We start from the raw sequence: 17861 nt of genomic DNA, 5'->3' as shown, positions 1-17861 counted from the left end.
TTTTAAAATTTTTTTCTCTTATTTTAATATTTTTAAAAATATTTTATTTGTTTATTTGATAGACAGAGATCACAAGTAGACAGAGAGGCAGGCAGAGACGGGGGGAAGCAGGCTCCCCACTGAGCAGGGAGCCCAAGGTGGGGCTCGATCCCAGGACTCTGAGACCATGACCTGAGCTGAAGGCAGAGGCTTTAACCCACTGAGCCACCCAGGTGCCCCTTATTCTAATATTTTTAACTTCTTCTCTTTTCTCTTTTAACGTATTTTAACTAGTTTATTGTAACAATACCTTTCTCTAAAAAAATCTTTTTGAACCTTCATTATAATAGTCATATTTTATCCTTCATTGTATCTAACTTTATTTTTTGTATACATATAGGGTTTTCTTCTAAAAAATTTGGGATACAACTTCTTCAAATAGGTCAAAATATACCCTGAATCTAGCACAGGGCTTGATTCTAGTCTCCAGCCTGAGCAAATATTCTCCACTTTCATTTTCTTTCATTTCCCAACCAACCTATCATATCAGCTCCTTTTTTAGATTTTTTTTTTTAAATTTTTCATCGTTATGGTCATAGTCCATCCCTTCATCATGTTTACCCTTATTTTTGTGTATATATATATTTTTTCTTTCTTTAAAATTTTGGGAGGTAGTTTCTACTAAGAGATCAAAATATACCCAAAATCAAGTGGGTGGCTCTGTTTCATTCACTAGTCTAATATATATATATATATATATATATTTTTTTTTTAATTAAAAAAAATTTTTTTTTCTGAAGTTCCTTTTACCCCCTTTCTTCTCCTCCACAATCTGGGGTCTCTTCTGATTTGGTTAACACACATTTTTCTGGGGTCTTTGCCACCCTTATAGTATTTTATTCTCCTGTTCATATATTCTTATCTGGATAAAATGACAAGGTGGAAAAACTTAGCACACACACACAAAAAAAAGAACAAGAGGCAGTACCAAAGTCTAGGGACCTAATCAATACAAACATTGGTAATATGTAAGATCTACAGTTCAGAATGACAATTCTCAAGGTGCTAGTTGGCTTCGAAAAAGGCATGGAAGATTTTAGAGAAACCCGTCTGGAGAAATAAAAGCCCTTTCTGGAGAAATAAAAACTGTGGAAAGAACCAAGATGCCCTTCAGTGGATGAATGGATAAGGAAGATGTGGTCCATATACACTATGGAGCATTATGCCTCTATCAGAAAGGATGAATACCCAACTTTTGTAGCAACATGGACAGGACTGGAAGAGATTATGCTGAGTGAAATAAGTCAAGCAGAGAGAGTCAAGTATCATATGGTTTTACTTATTTGTGGAGCATAACAAATAACACGGAGGACATGGGGAGATGGAGAGGAGAAGGGAGTTGAGGGAAATTGGAAGGGGAGGTGAACCATGAGAGACTATGGACTCTGAAAAACAACCTGAGGGTCTTGAAGGGGCAGGAGGTGGGAGGTTGGGGGAACAAGGTGGTGGGTATTAGGGAGGGCACGTATTGCATGGAGCACTAGGTGTGGTGCAAAAACAATGAATACTGTTACGCTGAAAAGAAATAAAAAAAATAAAAATTAAAAAAAACCCAAAAACTAAAATCTAACCAAGCTGAAATCAAAAAAGCTATTAATAAGTTGCAATAAAAAATGGAGGCTCTTACTGCAAGGATAAATGAGGCAGAAGAGACAATTAGTGATATAGAAGACCAAATGACAGAGAATAAAGAAGCTGAGCAAAAGAGAGACAAACAACTACTGGACCATGAGGGGAGAATTCACGAGATAAATGATACCATAAAACGAAACAATATTAGAATAATTGGGATTCCAGAAGAAGAAGAAAGAGAAAGGGTGGCAAAAGGTATATTGGAGTGAATTATTGTAGAGAATTTCCCTAATATGGGAACAAACATCAAAATCAAAGAGGTGCAGAGAAACTCCCTCAAAATCAATAAATATAGGTCCATACCCTGTCATCTAATAGTAAAACTTACAAGTCATAGTGACAAAGAAAAAATCCTGAAAGCAGGCTGGGACAAAAAGTCTGTAACATACAATGGTAAAAATATTAGATTGGCAGCAGACTTATCCACAGAGACCTGGCAGGCCAGAAAAAACTGGCATGATATATTCAGAGCACTAAATGAGACAAACATACAGCCAAGAATACTATATCCAGCTAGGCTATCATTGAAAAAAGAAGGAGAGATAAAAAGCGTCCAGGACAAACAAAAATTAAAAGAATTTGTAAACACCAAACCAGCACTACAGAAAATATTGAAAGGGGTCCTCTAAGCAAAGAGAGAGCCTAAAAGTAACAGTCCAGAAAGGAACAGAGACAATATACAATAACAGTCACCTTACAGACAATACAACGGCAATACATTCGTATCTTTCAATAGTTACCCTGAATGTAAGTGAGTTAAATGCCCCAATTAAAAGACACAGGGTATCAGAATGGATTAAAAAACAAAACCTATCAATATGCTGTCTATAAGAAACTCATTTTGGACCCTAAAACACATTTGGACTGAAAGTGAGGGGTTGGAAAACAATTTATCATGCTAATGGACATCAAAAGAAAGCTGGGGTGGCAATCCTTATATCAGATGAATTAGATTTTAAGCCAAAGACTATAATAAGAGATGAGGAAGAACACTATATCATACTCAAAGGGTCAGTCCAACAAGAAGATCTAACAATTTTAAATATCTATCCCCCTAACATGGGAGCAGCCAACTATATAAACCAATTAATAGCAAAATCAAAGAAACACTTAAAAATTATACTATAACTCTAGGGGACTTTAACACTCCCCCCCCCAACTGAAATGGACAGATCATCCAAGCAAAAGATCAACAAGGAAATAAAGGCCTTCAATGACACACTGGACCAGAAGGACATCACAGATATATTCAGAACATTCCATCCCAAAACAACAGAATACACATTCTTCTCTACCGCACTTGGAACATTCTCCAGAATAGATCACATCCTGGGTCACAAATCAGGTCTCAACCAGTATCAAAAAAAAGACTGGGATCATTCCCTGCATATTTTCACCACAATGCTTTGAAGCTAGAACTCAAGCACAAGAGGAAAGTTGGAAAGAACTCAGATCTATGGAGTCTAAAGGGCATCCTACTAAAGAATGAATGGGTCAACCAGAAAATTAAAGAAAAACTTAAAAATTCATGGAAATAAATGAAAATGAAAACACATCTGTTCAAAATCTGTGGGACACAGCAAAGGCTGTCCTGAGAGAAAAGTATATAGCGATACAAACCTTTCTCAAGAAACAAGAAAGGTCTCGAGTATACAACTTAACCCCACATCTAAAGGAGCTGGAGAAACAACAGCAAAGAAAGCCTAAACCCAGCAGGAGAAGGAAAATAATAAAGATCTGAGCAGAAACCAATGAAATAGAAACCAAAAGGACAGGAGAACAAATCCATGAAACGAGGAGCTGGTTCTTTGAAAAAACTAGTATAGTCAATAGACCCCTGGCCAGACTTATCAAAAAGAAAAGAGAAAGGACCCAAATAAATAAAATCATGAACAAAAGAGGAGAGATCACAAGCAACACCAAAGAAATAACAATTATAAGAACATATCATGAACAACTATACACTGTAAATTTGACAATCTAGAAGAAATGGATATATTCCTAGAGACATACAAACTATCAAAACTGAACCAGGAAGAAATAGAAAACCTAGACAAACCCATAACCAGTAAGGAGATTAAAGCAGTCATCAAAATATTCCAACAAACAAGAGCCCAGGGCCAGGCAGCTTCCCAGGGGAATTTTACCAAACATTTAAAGAAGAATTAATACCTAGTCTCCTGAAACTCTTCCAAAAATAGAAATGGAAGGAAACCTTCCAAACTCATTTTATGAGGCCAGCATCACCTTGATCCCAAAACCAGACAAAGACCCCCCCAAAAAAGAGTATTATAGACCAACATCCTTGATGAGCACAGATGTGAAAATTCTCACCAAAATACTAGCCAATAGGATCCAACAGTACATTAAAAGGATTATTCACCACGACCAAGTGGGATTTATTTCTGGGTTGCAAGGTTGGCTCAATATCTGCAAATCAATCAATGTGATACAATACATTAATAAAAGAAAGAACAAGAACCATATGATACTCTTAACAGATGCTGAAAAAGCATTTGACAAAGTACAGCATCTTTTCTTGATCAAAACTCTTCAAAAGGTTAAGGATAGAGGGGACATACCTCAATATCATCAAAGCCATCTATGAAAAACCCACAGTGAATATCATTCTCAATGGGGAAAAACTGAGAGCTTTGCCCCTAAGGTCAGGAACATGGCAGGGATGTCACTATCACCACTGCTGTTCAACAGAGTACTAGAAGTCCTAGCCTCAGCAATCAGACAACAAAAAGAAATAAAAGGTATCCAAATAGGAAAAAAGGAGGCAAAGTCTCACTCTTTGCAGATGATATGATACTATATGTGGCAAACCCAAAAGACTCCACTCCAAAACTGCTAGAACTTGTACAGGAATTCAGTAAAGTGTCAGGATATAAAATCAATGCACAGAAATCAGTTGCATTTCTATACACCAACAGTGAGAAAGAAAAAAGAGAAATTAAGGAGTCTATCCCAGTCACAATTGCACCGAAAACCACAAGACAGCTAGGAATAAACCTAACCAGAGACAAAGAATCTGTACTCAGAAAACTATAAAGTACTCATGAAAGAAATTGAGGAAGACAAAAAGAAATGGAAAAAAGGTTTCATGCTCATGGATTGTAAGAACAAATATTGTGAACATGTCTATGCTATCTAAAGCAACCTACACATTTCATGCAATCCCTATCAAAATACCATCAATCTTTTTTCAAAGAAATGGAAGAAATAATCCTAAAATTTATATGGAACCAGAAAAGACCCCAAATAGCCAGAGGAATGTTGAAAAAGAAAACCAAAGTTGGTGGCATCACAATTCCAGACTTCAAGCAAGCTCTATTACAAAGCTGTCATCATCAAGACAGGATGGTACTGGCACAAAAAAAGACACATAGATCAATGGAACAGAATAGAGAGCCCAGAAATGGACCCTCAACTGTGTGGTCAACTAATCTTCAACAAAGCAGGAAAGTGTGTCCAGTGGGAAAAAGATAGTCTCTTCAACAAATGATGTTGGGAAAATTGGACAGCCACATGCAGAAGAAGGAAACTGGACCATTTCCTTACACCACACACAAAAATAGACTCAAATTGGATGAAAGACCTCAATGTGAGACAGGAATCAGTCAAATTCCTTGAGGAGAACCCAGGCAGCAACCTCTTCGACCTCAGCTGAAGTCAAAGAGGTTGCTGCCTGGGTTCTAGCAACTTCTTCTTAGAAACAGTGCGAAAGGCAAGGGAAGCAATGGCAAAAATGAATCACTGGGACTTCATCAAGATCAAAAGCTTTTGCACAGCAAAAGAAACAGTCAACAAAACCAAAAGACACTTGATAGAATGGGAGAAGATATTTGCAAATGACATATCAGATAAAGGGCTAGAATCCACAATCTATAAAGAACTTATCAACTTAATGCCCAAAGAATAAATAATCCAATCAAGAAATGGGCAGAGGACATGAACAGATATTTCTGCAAAGAACATCCAGATGGCCAAAAGACACATGAAAAAGTGCTCCACATCACTCAGCATCACAGAAATACAAATTAAAACCACAGTAAGATACCACCCTACACCAGTCAGAATGGCTAAAATTAAGAATTCAGGAAACAACAGCTGTCAGAGAGGATGCGGAGAAAGGGGAACCCTCCTACACGGTTGGTGGGAATGCGAGCTGGTGCAGCCACTTTGGAAAACAGTATGGAGGTTTCTCAAAGAGTTGAAAATAGAGCTACCCTATGATCCAGCAATCGCACTACTGGGTATTTACCCTAAAGATACAAATGTTGTGATCCAAAGGGACATGTGCACCCTAATGTTTATAGCAGCAATGTCCACAATAGCCAAACTATGGAAAGAACCTAGATGTCCATCAACAGATGAATGGATAAAAAAGATGTGAAATATATATATATATATATATATATATATATATATATATATATGTATAGTATTCCATTATATATAATGTAATACTATGCTATCAAAAGAAATGAAATCTTGCCATTTGCAACAACATGGATGGAACTAGAGCATATTATGCAGAGTGAAATAAGTCAATCAGAGAAAGACAATTATCATACGATCTCCCTGATATGAGGAATTGGGATGCAGAGTGGGAGGTTTGGGGGGTGGGGAAGGAAAAAATGAAACAACATGGGATCAGGAGGGAGACAAACCATAAGAGACTCTTAATCTTACAAAACAAACTGAAGGTTGCTGGGGGGAGGGGGGTGGAGAGGGTGGTTGGGTTATGGACATTGGGAAGGGTATGTTGTATGGTGAGTGTTGTGAAGTATGGAAGCCTGACAATTCACAAACCTTTACCCCTGGGGCAAATAATACATTATATGTTAATTAGAATAATTAATTTAAAAAACAACAATAAAAAAGAATGTCTAACAGACAAATACTGGTTATTCAAACTTGAGAATTGGGTTGACATTCACCCAAAAATAAACAGCAAGTAACCTGTCACTCTAAAGAAATGAACAGGTGGTATTTGTAAATATACATAATGAATTCTGTTTGCAACTCTACACATATAAATGCTGAATTAAAAATTACAAAAGTCCCCTAAATTCAAGGCTGAGTTTATAAATAAGGGAAATCCTCCTGCAGGCCTAAGGAAAAGAAAGGAGAATGTGGAGTTCTGAGCTGGCAGGCACTAATGTGCTAGTCCCTCTGGGATTTGCCAAACTTAAAATCAAAGGTGTTAAGTCCAAGACATGCCACTGAGACAAAAAGAGAATGCTCAAGGTAAGACCTCGGAACTGGAACTTTTACATAAAGTTATACCTACATAAATTGAGAAGGAGGGGATACCATTTTCCTTTTCCTCAACACAATTAAAGAGTAGTTTAGAAAAACAACCACTCCCTGGCAAAAGGTAACAGCATAAAAACTTGTCTACTTTGACCTAGACTCTTTTTTTTTTTTTTTAAAGATTTTATTTATTTGACAGAGAGAGATCACAAGTAGGCAGAGAGGCAAGCAGAGAGAGAGAGAGAGAGAAGAGGAAGCAGGCTCCCTGCCTAGCAGAGAGCCCGATGCGGGACTCGATCCCAAGACCCTGAGATCATGACATGAAGGCAGAGGCTTAACCCACTAAGCCACCCAGGCAGCCCCTAGACTCTGTTTTTTTAAAAAGGTCTCTTCTGAGAATATTCATAGTTGGCATATCTACTTTACATTACCCGAATGATCCAAGGAATCCAACCCTAGAAGTTAACTTAGACACTCCTAAGGTATATGTGAATAAATTTTTTTCACAGGTGGCCCTGTGGAAAAAAAATGTATCTTAAGAAAAGTACCTCTTTTTCAGGCTATACAGGATTCCCACAGATAAAAGAAATTAAGAAATAAGAACTCAAATACAAAATTATATGACTGAATGACAAACACCAAGTCACCAAAAACAACATTCAACAAAATGAGCAAATAGGACTACAACCACAAGAACATCAATAACAGAATTATTAAAGTGAATGTTAAAAAGTATACTTTTAATGATTTAGACCAAACAGGGTGCTTAGAAGTGAAAGACCTATTGAAATAAAAAAATCCTTGAAGCTGAACATATGAAATTATTAAGAAATATAAGAAGGGGGCACCTTGGTGGCTCAGTTGGTTGAGTGTCCGACTCTTCATTTTGGCTCGGGTCATGATCTCAGTGTCATGAGGTCAAGCCCCAAGCTGGACTCCATGCTCAGTGGGGTGTCTGCTTGAGATTCTGTCCCTCTCCCCCTCCCTCTGCTCCTCCCACCCCTGTGCACTCTATCTCTGAAATAATTTTTTTTTTTAAATGCAGGAAGAAAATAGACAGTTGGTATAAACTAAGAAATACTAATGAGAAAGTTACCTGGAACATAGCGCAGAAAGTCAAAGATGGATGTGAAGAAAGAAGATATATATAGAATCAGAACAAGAAACCACAACATGATTTTATTTAGGATTTCCCAAAAGAATGGGAGATTTTTGTTCTGATTTTAAAAAGCGTACTTGGTAATATCAGCCTTTCTTTTAAAATCACTCTCTTGGCAGAAATCTCCTTGTAACTTGAACATATATCTACTAATGGGGTTGACATACTTTTCCTTCCCTTCCCTTTCCTTCCCTTCACTTGCCCTTCCCTCTCCTTTCCTTCCCTTCCCCTTTCCTTCCATTTCCCTTCTTTCCCTTCCCTTCTCTTTCCTTTCCTTTGTTCCCTTCCCTTCCCTTTCCCTTCCCCCTCAGTCCCTCCCTCCCTCCCTTCCATCTTCCTTCCTCCCTCTCTCTCTCTCTCTTCCTTTCTCTTTTAATTTACCCTTTATGTATTCTGTTCTAAAAATGGTTGCTAGAGTCTTTGGTTCTATTCAGTACATATAATTCTTGTTTGTTTCTTGTTCTTGTTGGTTTCTTGCTTTTTATATTCTAAGTTCTAATAATTTTGGTTATGTGTGTTGCAAATACAATCAGTAATTCCAAGATTCACGTTATTTCACATTGTGATTTACCTTATAGTCGATAATGTCTTACAATTAAGAATTCCCTGCATTGTTGTTTTTTCCTCTTCAGTGGTACATTATATAATGTAAGTCTTAAAATCAATGACAGTCAAGGCACGTTAAAATCCATGAATATGATTATCTTCTACCTCAGAGAATCCTGTTCCCCGCCCCCATGTTATTTTGATATTTTTTGATACACAGGAATTTCAAATGTAAATATAGTTGAATTTATCAAGCATTTCCTTTATAATTAGCATTTCTGTGTTATTTTAAAAACCCTTGTCTGTACCTCAAAAATATGAAATTAATTTTCTATTTTCTCTTCTGATTTTTTATAAATTTAAACCATGCGATTCATTTTAACTTGTCTCCTTGTACATAAATATCTTAACAGCATGTGTTCTGCTCTCATAGTGTTCTGCTTTATTAGTCTATTTCCCTAACACGTGCAGCAGCCTTGTCCTATTTATCACATACCATACTTGATAAGTGATAGAGAAGATTCCCCTTCCATATTCTTTCTTCACTAGTGTCTTGGCAATTCTTAGGCCTAATGTCCTCTATAACATTTAGAATCAGCCTGTCAATTTTCCTCCAAAACTCTTTTAGAATTTTTATTGAAATAAATTCCATCACTAGGTCAATTTGAGGAAAATGCCCATTTGGTTTCACCTTTAGTCTTTCAGACCATGAGTATAGTTTATATCTTCAGCGAGTTATGCCCTCTTGGATTGAATTATAAAATAGCTCAATAATTTCCTCCATATGTCCTATGTATTTTGTTATTAGATGTATTTCAAATAATTTTATTTTTTTCATATATTTAATAGAATTTTTGAATTAAATGTCTCACTTCCAAATGCTGGTATATAAAATGCAAGTGGTGACTGAATATTGCTTGGATATTTAACCACCTCACTCTCCTGTTAATTTTAATAATTTAATTCCATATTTTTTTAATAGAGACAATCATCACATCTACTTCATTTTAAGGCCTAAAATTTCTAATGCACCGTTGAATAGAAACAGTGAAAATAAAATTCTCTCTGTTTCCGATTTTGAGAGGAATGCTTTTAATGCTTCACTATTTTTCAAAAGATATTTATGCATTTTGTGTAAATATCTTCAAGTGAGTTAATAAAGTTTCTACTTTGTTCTCTTTTGCCAAGAGTCTTTACCATGAATGTGTTTTCAGTTGTATGAAGGACATTTTCTTTATCCGTTGCGATGATCATATGGTTTTTATCTTTAATTGTATTACACAGTTACATTTTAAGATTTTCTAATGTTAAACTACCGCTGTATTTCTGGAATAAATCTAAAATAAAGTAACTCAACTTGGTTATTTAAAAATACCTTGTGAGATGATATCTGCTAATATTTGGTTTAGAATTCTTTCATTTCTTTCCTGAGTGAGAAAAGCTTATTGTTTTTCTTTCTTACACTATCCTCTTTAGGATTTGGTAAGAAATTTATATGGGTTTAATTAACCTTTTTCTATTTTCTAAAATAGCTTATATAATACTATAATGGTCTGTTTGTGTAATTTTAGTAGAAATCATCTGTAAAATCCTTAGCACGTGGTATTTTCTTGAAAAGATTTTAAAGAATTGATTATAGTTCTTTCACTATTCATAGATGAGAGAGACTATTTTTTTAGTCTGGTCTCTCAGCTAGAATTGGTCAACTATCGAATCATGTTTCTTAGCACAACCCTAGTATGTTGCTCTTTACACATATTTATATGTCATGATACAAATTGCTACCTTTTTTCTAATGCAAAAATCATTACCAGTTCTTAAACTACTGGGTGAGGACTGTTGACCCCACAGTCTATAAAGATTTGAGAGCACTGGATTCTGGATTTGTTCTCTATAAGTCATGGGAGGAGGTAATTATTTATTGGAAAGTATATTATTTTCTATGGCTACTGCAATATATTACCACAAATTAAGTGGCTTAAAACACCCAAGTTTACTACTTTAAATTATCTTCATTAGAAGCTTGACCCAGCTCTCACTGGCCAACTCCAGGGTATCAGAAGGCCGTCTATGCATTTTTCTGGAGGCTCTACAGAAGAATCCGTTTCCTTGCATTTTCCAGATACAAAGACTACTGATTTTTCACTTTCTTCCACCTTCAAAAGCAGTAATGATGAGTTGAAACCTTCTCATATTACATCTCTCTGGGCCTTTCTTCAGTTATTACATCTCCCTCTGACTCAACTCTTCTGCTTTCCTCTTAAGCTTTTAAGGATCCTTGCAATTCCATTGGGCATAGCAAGGCAGCCCAGGATAATCCCCCTATTTTAAGTTCAGTTAATGGGCAGCCTTAATTCCATCTGCAACCTTCATTTCCCTGTGTGATGTAACCCAACCTATTCCTAGATTCCAGGGCTGGAACCCGTACATCTTTGGGGATCATTATCCTGCTGCCACAGAAAGTAAGGCAACTTTACCAGCACCACCAGCGAACAGTTGCCTCTTGCATCCAGAATTGTATATTATTTCTCCTGAAATTTGAGGTTATCACAGGGTTCACACAACCTAAGATCTTAAAAATTCTGAATTACACTGGCACAATTCTAAGAGGTCTCTGGCTACAAAATGAATCTCAACTTCAGGAATGTTAAAAGGTGAACATGAGTATGTATTAGAAGTGATGCTGTGTTGATAAAAACATATAATAGCATCTTTTTCTTCCAGCATCTCTATATCTACTCACCAATCTACCAAACCATCCATGTGACAAAAACAATAGGAAATAGTGACTGAGTAAATGGCAAAACAACTTTTACTTTTTACCCTCTAAACAGCTTTTCAAATATAAGCTTAAAAAATATGTACAATTTATCAAATGAAGCATTTAGTTTTAATATCCCATAACACAAATATAGTCTAACACATTTAAGATGTACGTATCTTTTGCATCAGCAAATGAGCAAAATATTGTTACAAAGTTAAAATGCTGATAAATTAGTTATTTCCAAGTTTGTATTTGCCATTTCTTTATGTATTTTAATTTATATAATTTAATCTGTAACTTCGTTCAAACTTAAATTTTCTCACCTTCAGTCTTCTAACTGTATTGTCCTCTATTATACAAACATATCACATTATAGAGGAAACCAGACCCATTATTCTAAGATCTGAGACAGAGGCCAGTACCCACTTACTAACAGTGATGCTGGGCAAATTTGTAACCTCTCAACAGGAATAAAAAGGGACGTGACAGATCCTAGTGCATACTGAATGCCAATTAAAAATGAGCCGCCTTCGCAAATGTTACAGTTTCACAACATTCTGTGGGATCAGGAATATAGATTCTATGGCAAAAGTGAGTAATCCAAACTTTCACAATGTGTTAAATAATGTGTCCACATCTGTGCAGGTAATAAACAGCAGAAGTCTGATTTGAATCTGGATATCTGACTTCAAAATCCAAACTCTGTTCTATTTTGGTGTTTTCTTTACCTATAAAGTTATGATAATAAAATGTGAGAGTTTGGATTGTGAAAGAATTAAGTGAGATAATGTTCATTCATGTGTTGCTCAAATTACAAAATATAGCCTAAGTCCGACCATTGTTTTTAAAATGCAAGCATTCCTCTTCATGAGTAATTCAAATTAATACCATAAATTCAAAGCTTTGCCTGCTGTCTTTCCTCTCTTACTATACCTACTAGGAGACTTAAGAGAAATTGCCATCTTAAGGTCATCATTCAGGTCTATATTATCCAAGCTAATAAATACAAAATTCATTTTCCTTTCTCCTTCCTTTCTTGCAAAGTTTTCATTATATAGTATCCAGTGTGAAATGGGCTGCCTTCACATCAGTAATAGAAGAGTCAGGAAGGGATACACTGATGTAAGAAGAAGAGTCAGGAAGGGATACACTGATGTAAGAAAAGCATTTGACAGGTGAGCCTGGGTGGTTCAGTTGGTTAAGCAACCAACTCTTGATTTCGGTTCAGGTCATGATCTTGGGGTCATGATCTCGGGGTTGTGAGAATGAATCCCACATCAGGCTCCATTCTGGGGTGGAGCCTACTTAGGAATTTCTCTCTCCCTCTGCCCATTCCTCACCCCCAGCTCCCACTCCTACTTGTACATGTTCTCTCTCTAAAAAAAAGAAGAAAAAAAAAAAAGCATGTGGCAAGATACAGCCCATAGTATTACATAAGGAGATTTTTTTTTATTTTTATTTTTTTTACATAAGGAGATTTTAAAATGTGTGTCAATTAAACATTTTATTGATAAGACCTAATCTCTTTTGTTTTGTGACACTAGAGATTGAGAGCTGTTAAGATGACCTGTAAGCCACGTATATTTGTTTAACTTTGGGAAGAGGAGGTTAGCATGCATAATTATGGGACACTCTGCCCCAGCTGCTGATTTTTCTCAGATACTTGAATGAGGCAAGAAGTGGATCTGCCTATATTAAAGAAGGCTTTAGGGGCAGTATCATTGTTTAAGTGGAGGGAAAGGTAATTGTCTCGACACAGGCTTCATTGGTAATTCAAAGCTTGTGTGGTTAGGTTGATTGAAGCTCTACACTGAGAATTAATTTCTAGAGATTCTGACAAGAAGAGGAGAAAACAAACAAACAAACAAACAAATGAAACAGTGCAGCAAGCAGGTGAGAACATTAGAAAGATCATCCCTAAATCTAGTCAGCTTTTCCTTGGGGTGTCCAGATCTTTTTATGCTACAGCCCCTTGTGAACCAAATATTCCTTTGACTCCCATCATTAAGTGCTTAACATTATCTATAACTATTTTCCACTTACTATCTCAAATTTTCATCTCCTAAGGTTGATGAGAACTTAAGATGATGGAACTAGTTAGAACTGATTTTTTTTAAATACCTGTACCCCTCTATTCTGCTTTTGCCCTTTTTAGGTTGTTCATCTTACCAAGAACATTTGACACGTCAAAGATGGTTAAGTTAAAATACATCCTACAGAAATACAACCCACATCATATGTCAAAACCAGACCATGACTCTTAACTATACCTTACCAATAATGCTTTATTATATACAGCTACATGGCTTAAAAATAATATATGTATATAGCAGTATAATTAATATATGGTTATATATAGTTATGTATATTATATAGATATATCACTTATGTTAGCAAATATGTAGCCATTCTCTCAAAATTAAGAGCTGTGGTTTCATGGATTCTACTGGGTGTGTGGTTACTGTTTTAGGAATTTAAATATCCAGGTCAAAATACAGAAAATTTACTACTTTATGTATAGAAAATCAGGGAAATGAGATGAACTTCCTTGACACAGTCTGCAAAGGATTTCAAACATACATTACTAAAAAAAAAAGAAAATCCATTAGCCTGAAAAAGGTCAATCACATTGACATTAATACATTTTGCCTTGGTTTAGCAATAATAATAGAATTTTGCTGAACCCACGTGTACATCTCTGTGACGGTAAGAAAAAAGAACTCATGAGATTCTTAAAACCTAGTTTAAAATTTTTCTCCAGTATATAGTGTATTTGTGTCTTTAGGCTATTTCATTAATAACTGAAGTATTGACCAATGATTAAACATAAGGTTGGAAATACATACCTCCGACAGTCTAAAGACATTCCATTAAAACCAGCACTCTCTCACCTCAAAATGTTGAAAATAGAACTACCCTCTGACCCAGCAATTGCACTACTGGGTATTTACCCTAAAGATACAAATGTAGTGATCCGAAGGGGCACGTGCACCTGAATGTTTATAGCAGCAATGTCTACAATAGCCAAACTATGGAAAGAACTTAGATGTCCATCAACAGACGAATGGATAAAGAAGATGTGGTATATATAGACAATGGAATACTATGCAGCCATCAAAAGAAATGAAATCTTGCCATTTGCGACGACGTGGATGGAACTAGAGGGTATCATGCTTAACGAAATAAGTGAATCGGAGAAAGACAACTATCATATGATCTCCCTGATATGAGGAAGTGGAGATGCAACATGGGGGTTAAGGGGGTAGGAGAAGAATAAATGAAACAAGATGGGATTGGGAGGGAGACAAACCATAAGTGACTCTTAATCTCACAAAACAAACTGAGGGTTGCTGGGGGGAGATGGGTTGGGAGGAGGGGGGTGGGGTTATGGACATTGGGGAGGGTATGTGCTATGGTGAGTGCTGTGAAGTATGTAAACCTGGTGATTCACAGACCTGTACCCCTGGGGATAAAAATATATGTTTATAAAAAATAAAAAATTAAAAAAAAACAGCGTTCTCAAATAATTTCCTATACAAATGATGTATTAAAGGTGTCCAGAACTCCTCAAAGTGTAAAAACTTTTACGTGCACTTACCAACAGTATCACATGGTTCATCTTTGTGAACACAGAAATCTTTCCTAGAAAGGAAACAGAAAATGGAAGTAAAAATAAACTTTTCCACAGTCAATAGAGATTATGTGACTCATTTTTGATGGTTACATTAACAACTGAATCATATAGTTTATCTCCAACAATTTAACAGAACTGAAAATAAGATTAAATTTTAATTCTAAGAAAAAAATGAGAATTATTAAATTTTTTAAAAGATTTTATTTATTTGACAGATAGAGATCACAAGTAGGCAGAGAGGCAGGCAGAGAGAGAGGAAGAAGCAAGCTCCCTGGTTAGCAGAGAGCCCAATGTGGGGCTCAATCCCAGGACCCCGAGATCATGACCTGAGCCGAAGGCAGAGGCTTTAACCCACTGAGCCACCTAGGTGCCCCGAGAATTATTAAATTTTTAATGACACATTTTTTCTGATATAATACTGAAGCATGTTGTCTTATTTCATTAAAAATACTTAAAAAAAAATTCTATCTTGTTTTGAATTTTACCGGATTTCATTTTCTTATTACAAAAAATAGTATCGGGTATTAGGACATGGTTTTCTGTTTGATAAATACTGTTAAGATCTCTGCTTCACAGGCACAAAAATAATTTCCAGATAGAAGAGTCAAATGTAAAAAATACAGTTTAAAACAGCAAAATATTTTGGGACGCCTGGGTGGCTCAGTTGGTTAAGCAGCTGCCTTCGGCTCAGGTCATGATCCCAGCGTCCTGGGATCGAGTCCCACATCGGGCTCCTTGCTTGGCAGGGAGCCTGCTTCTCCCTCTGCCTCTGCCTGCCACTCTGTCTGCCTGTGCTCACTCTCGCTTCTCTCTCTTTAAAAAAAAAAAAAAAACAGCAAAATATTTTATATAATAACACTGGCAAAATTTTTAAAAGACTGATAGTAATCATTTTTTAAAAGGGCATGAGGAGGGCACCTGGGTGGCTCAGTGGGTTAAGCCTCTGCCTTTGACCCAGGTTATGATCTCAGGGTCCTGGGATTGAACCCCCGCATCGGGCTCTCTGCTCAGCGGGGAGCCTGCTTCCGGCTCTCTCTCTGCCTGCTGCTCTGCCTACTTGTGATCTCTTTCTCTCTGTCAAACAAACAAATAAAATCTTTAAAAGGGGGGGGGCATGAGGAAATTAGTATTTTTACACAGAGGCAGAATATAACCATGAAAAATACGCTACAACTTGCTATTTGAATACCGTATCTTGAAGAGCTTTAGAGCAAACTATATGAAAGCACAATTTTAACTACCTTTTCAATTTTACTAGTTATGTGACCTTAGGCAACTTACTGAACCTTCTTGTGCCTCTGTTATCTCTACATAAAAAAGGGGTAATAAGGTCACTATCTACCATGTAGGTTTATAGTGCAGGTTAGGAGATTTAATAAGATTAGATCTTATTAGATTTATTTAATAAATAATATAGATTAGATAATAAATAAATAATAAAGATTAATTTAATAAGACATACATACATACACACATTTACTTATTTATTTAAAGAAAGGGGTAGGGTAGAAGGAGAGGGAAAAGCCGATTCCAACTGAGCAGGGAGCTGAGCAGGGAGCTCGATGCAAGACTCGATCCCAAGACCCTGAGATCAACACCTGGGCCGAAGTCAGATGCTTAACTGAGTGTCTACATATAGAACACTTTAATGTGAGTTTAGTGAATGTGTTGGATAAGTAAACATAGAGAAAACTTAAAAAACAATGCCAGGCACCTACTAAGCTGTCCGGAATTAGTTCACGTTTTTGTTGTTTTGTTGTTCTTGCTGCTATTTCTATACTATAATTTAAGCAATTTCCTACTGATGAGCAAAGATGTTTAGATTCTACAGAATTTTTACTATTACAAACAATACACTAATTAGTCTTTGTGGGTGTGTGAGAGAGAAATTAAAAAAAATTTTTTTTATTCCTCACTCTGTTATAGCCATCTGAATGCTGTTTCTAAATTAAAAATCGTAAAATTGGGGCGCCTGGGTGGCACAGAGGGTTAAAGCCTCTGCCTTCGGCTCAGGTCATGATCCCAGGGTCCTGGGATGGAGCCCTGCTTTGGGCTCTCTGCTCAGCTGGGAGCCTGCTTTCTCTCTCTCTCTCTCTCTCTCTCTCTGCCTGCCTCTCTGCCTACTTGTGATCTCTGTCAAATAAATAAATAAAATCTTTTAAAAAAATGGTAAAATTAAGTGCAACCCTCCTGTCAATTACACCAACGACATCTACACTTTGATGATTAAAAGGGTTAGTTTTCAATTCACATTTTCCCAGCTCATCAGCAGCATCTGTGATTTAATATCTGTGCAGGTCTGTAAATGTCCCATGCATATTTAAAATGTAAAGAAATAAACAAAAAACCCAACCCTTAAATATAGAGAACTGGAGGATGCCAGAGGGGACGTGGGTGGGGGGAATGGGTGAAAAGGTTAAGGGATTTTAAGAATATATGTATGGTGATGAACAGTGAATAAGGTATAGAAATTTGAATCACAGTATTGTACACCTGAAAGTAATGTAACACTGTATGTTAACTATCCTGGAATTAAAATTTTAAAAATGTATATTTTCAAATGGTTTGGAACAAAGCTATACATGTGCATTAGATCTAGCGACATACCCAACTCTGACATAAAATTGCTTAAGAAAATTAGAAATTCTAAATTTATTTTTAAATCTGTAACTGAAAAAGAGGTGTTAAAATTCCATTGTGGTTATACATTTGTTGTTTCCTTCTGATTCTGGCTAATTTTTCCTTTATGTTGAAACTAAGTTAACTCTCTGAATTTTTATAATTTATTTTGAATTATTTTTTACTATTGTATAGAAACCCTA

At 36.1% G+C, this 17861-nt stretch overlaps 1 protein-coding gene across 1 annotated transcript in view; it reads right to left on the bottom strand.

Annotated features, from left to right (window-relative positions):
* Positions 1-17861, bottom strand: part of ADAMTS19 (ADAM metallopeptidase with thrombospondin type 1 motif 19) — a 273564-nt gene that overhangs the window by 185033 nt on the left and 70670 nt on the right. Inside the window, exon 7 of the mRNA XM_047731597.1 lies at positions 15004-15047. Within this exon, the coding sequence (XP_047587553.1) occupies positions 15004-15047 (44 nt within the window). The remainder of the gene's footprint in view (positions 1-15003; positions 15048-17861) is intronic.

This window comes from Lutra lutra, chromosome 5 (genome assembly GCF_902655055.1).
Source record: "Lutra lutra chromosome 5, mLutLut1.2, whole genome shotgun sequence".
Lineage (NCBI taxonomy): Eukaryota > Metazoa > Chordata > Mammalia > Carnivora > Mustelidae > Lutra > Lutra lutra.
Note: the sequence above shows the minus strand (reverse complement) of the source record. Positions and strands in the feature narration are given on the sequence as shown.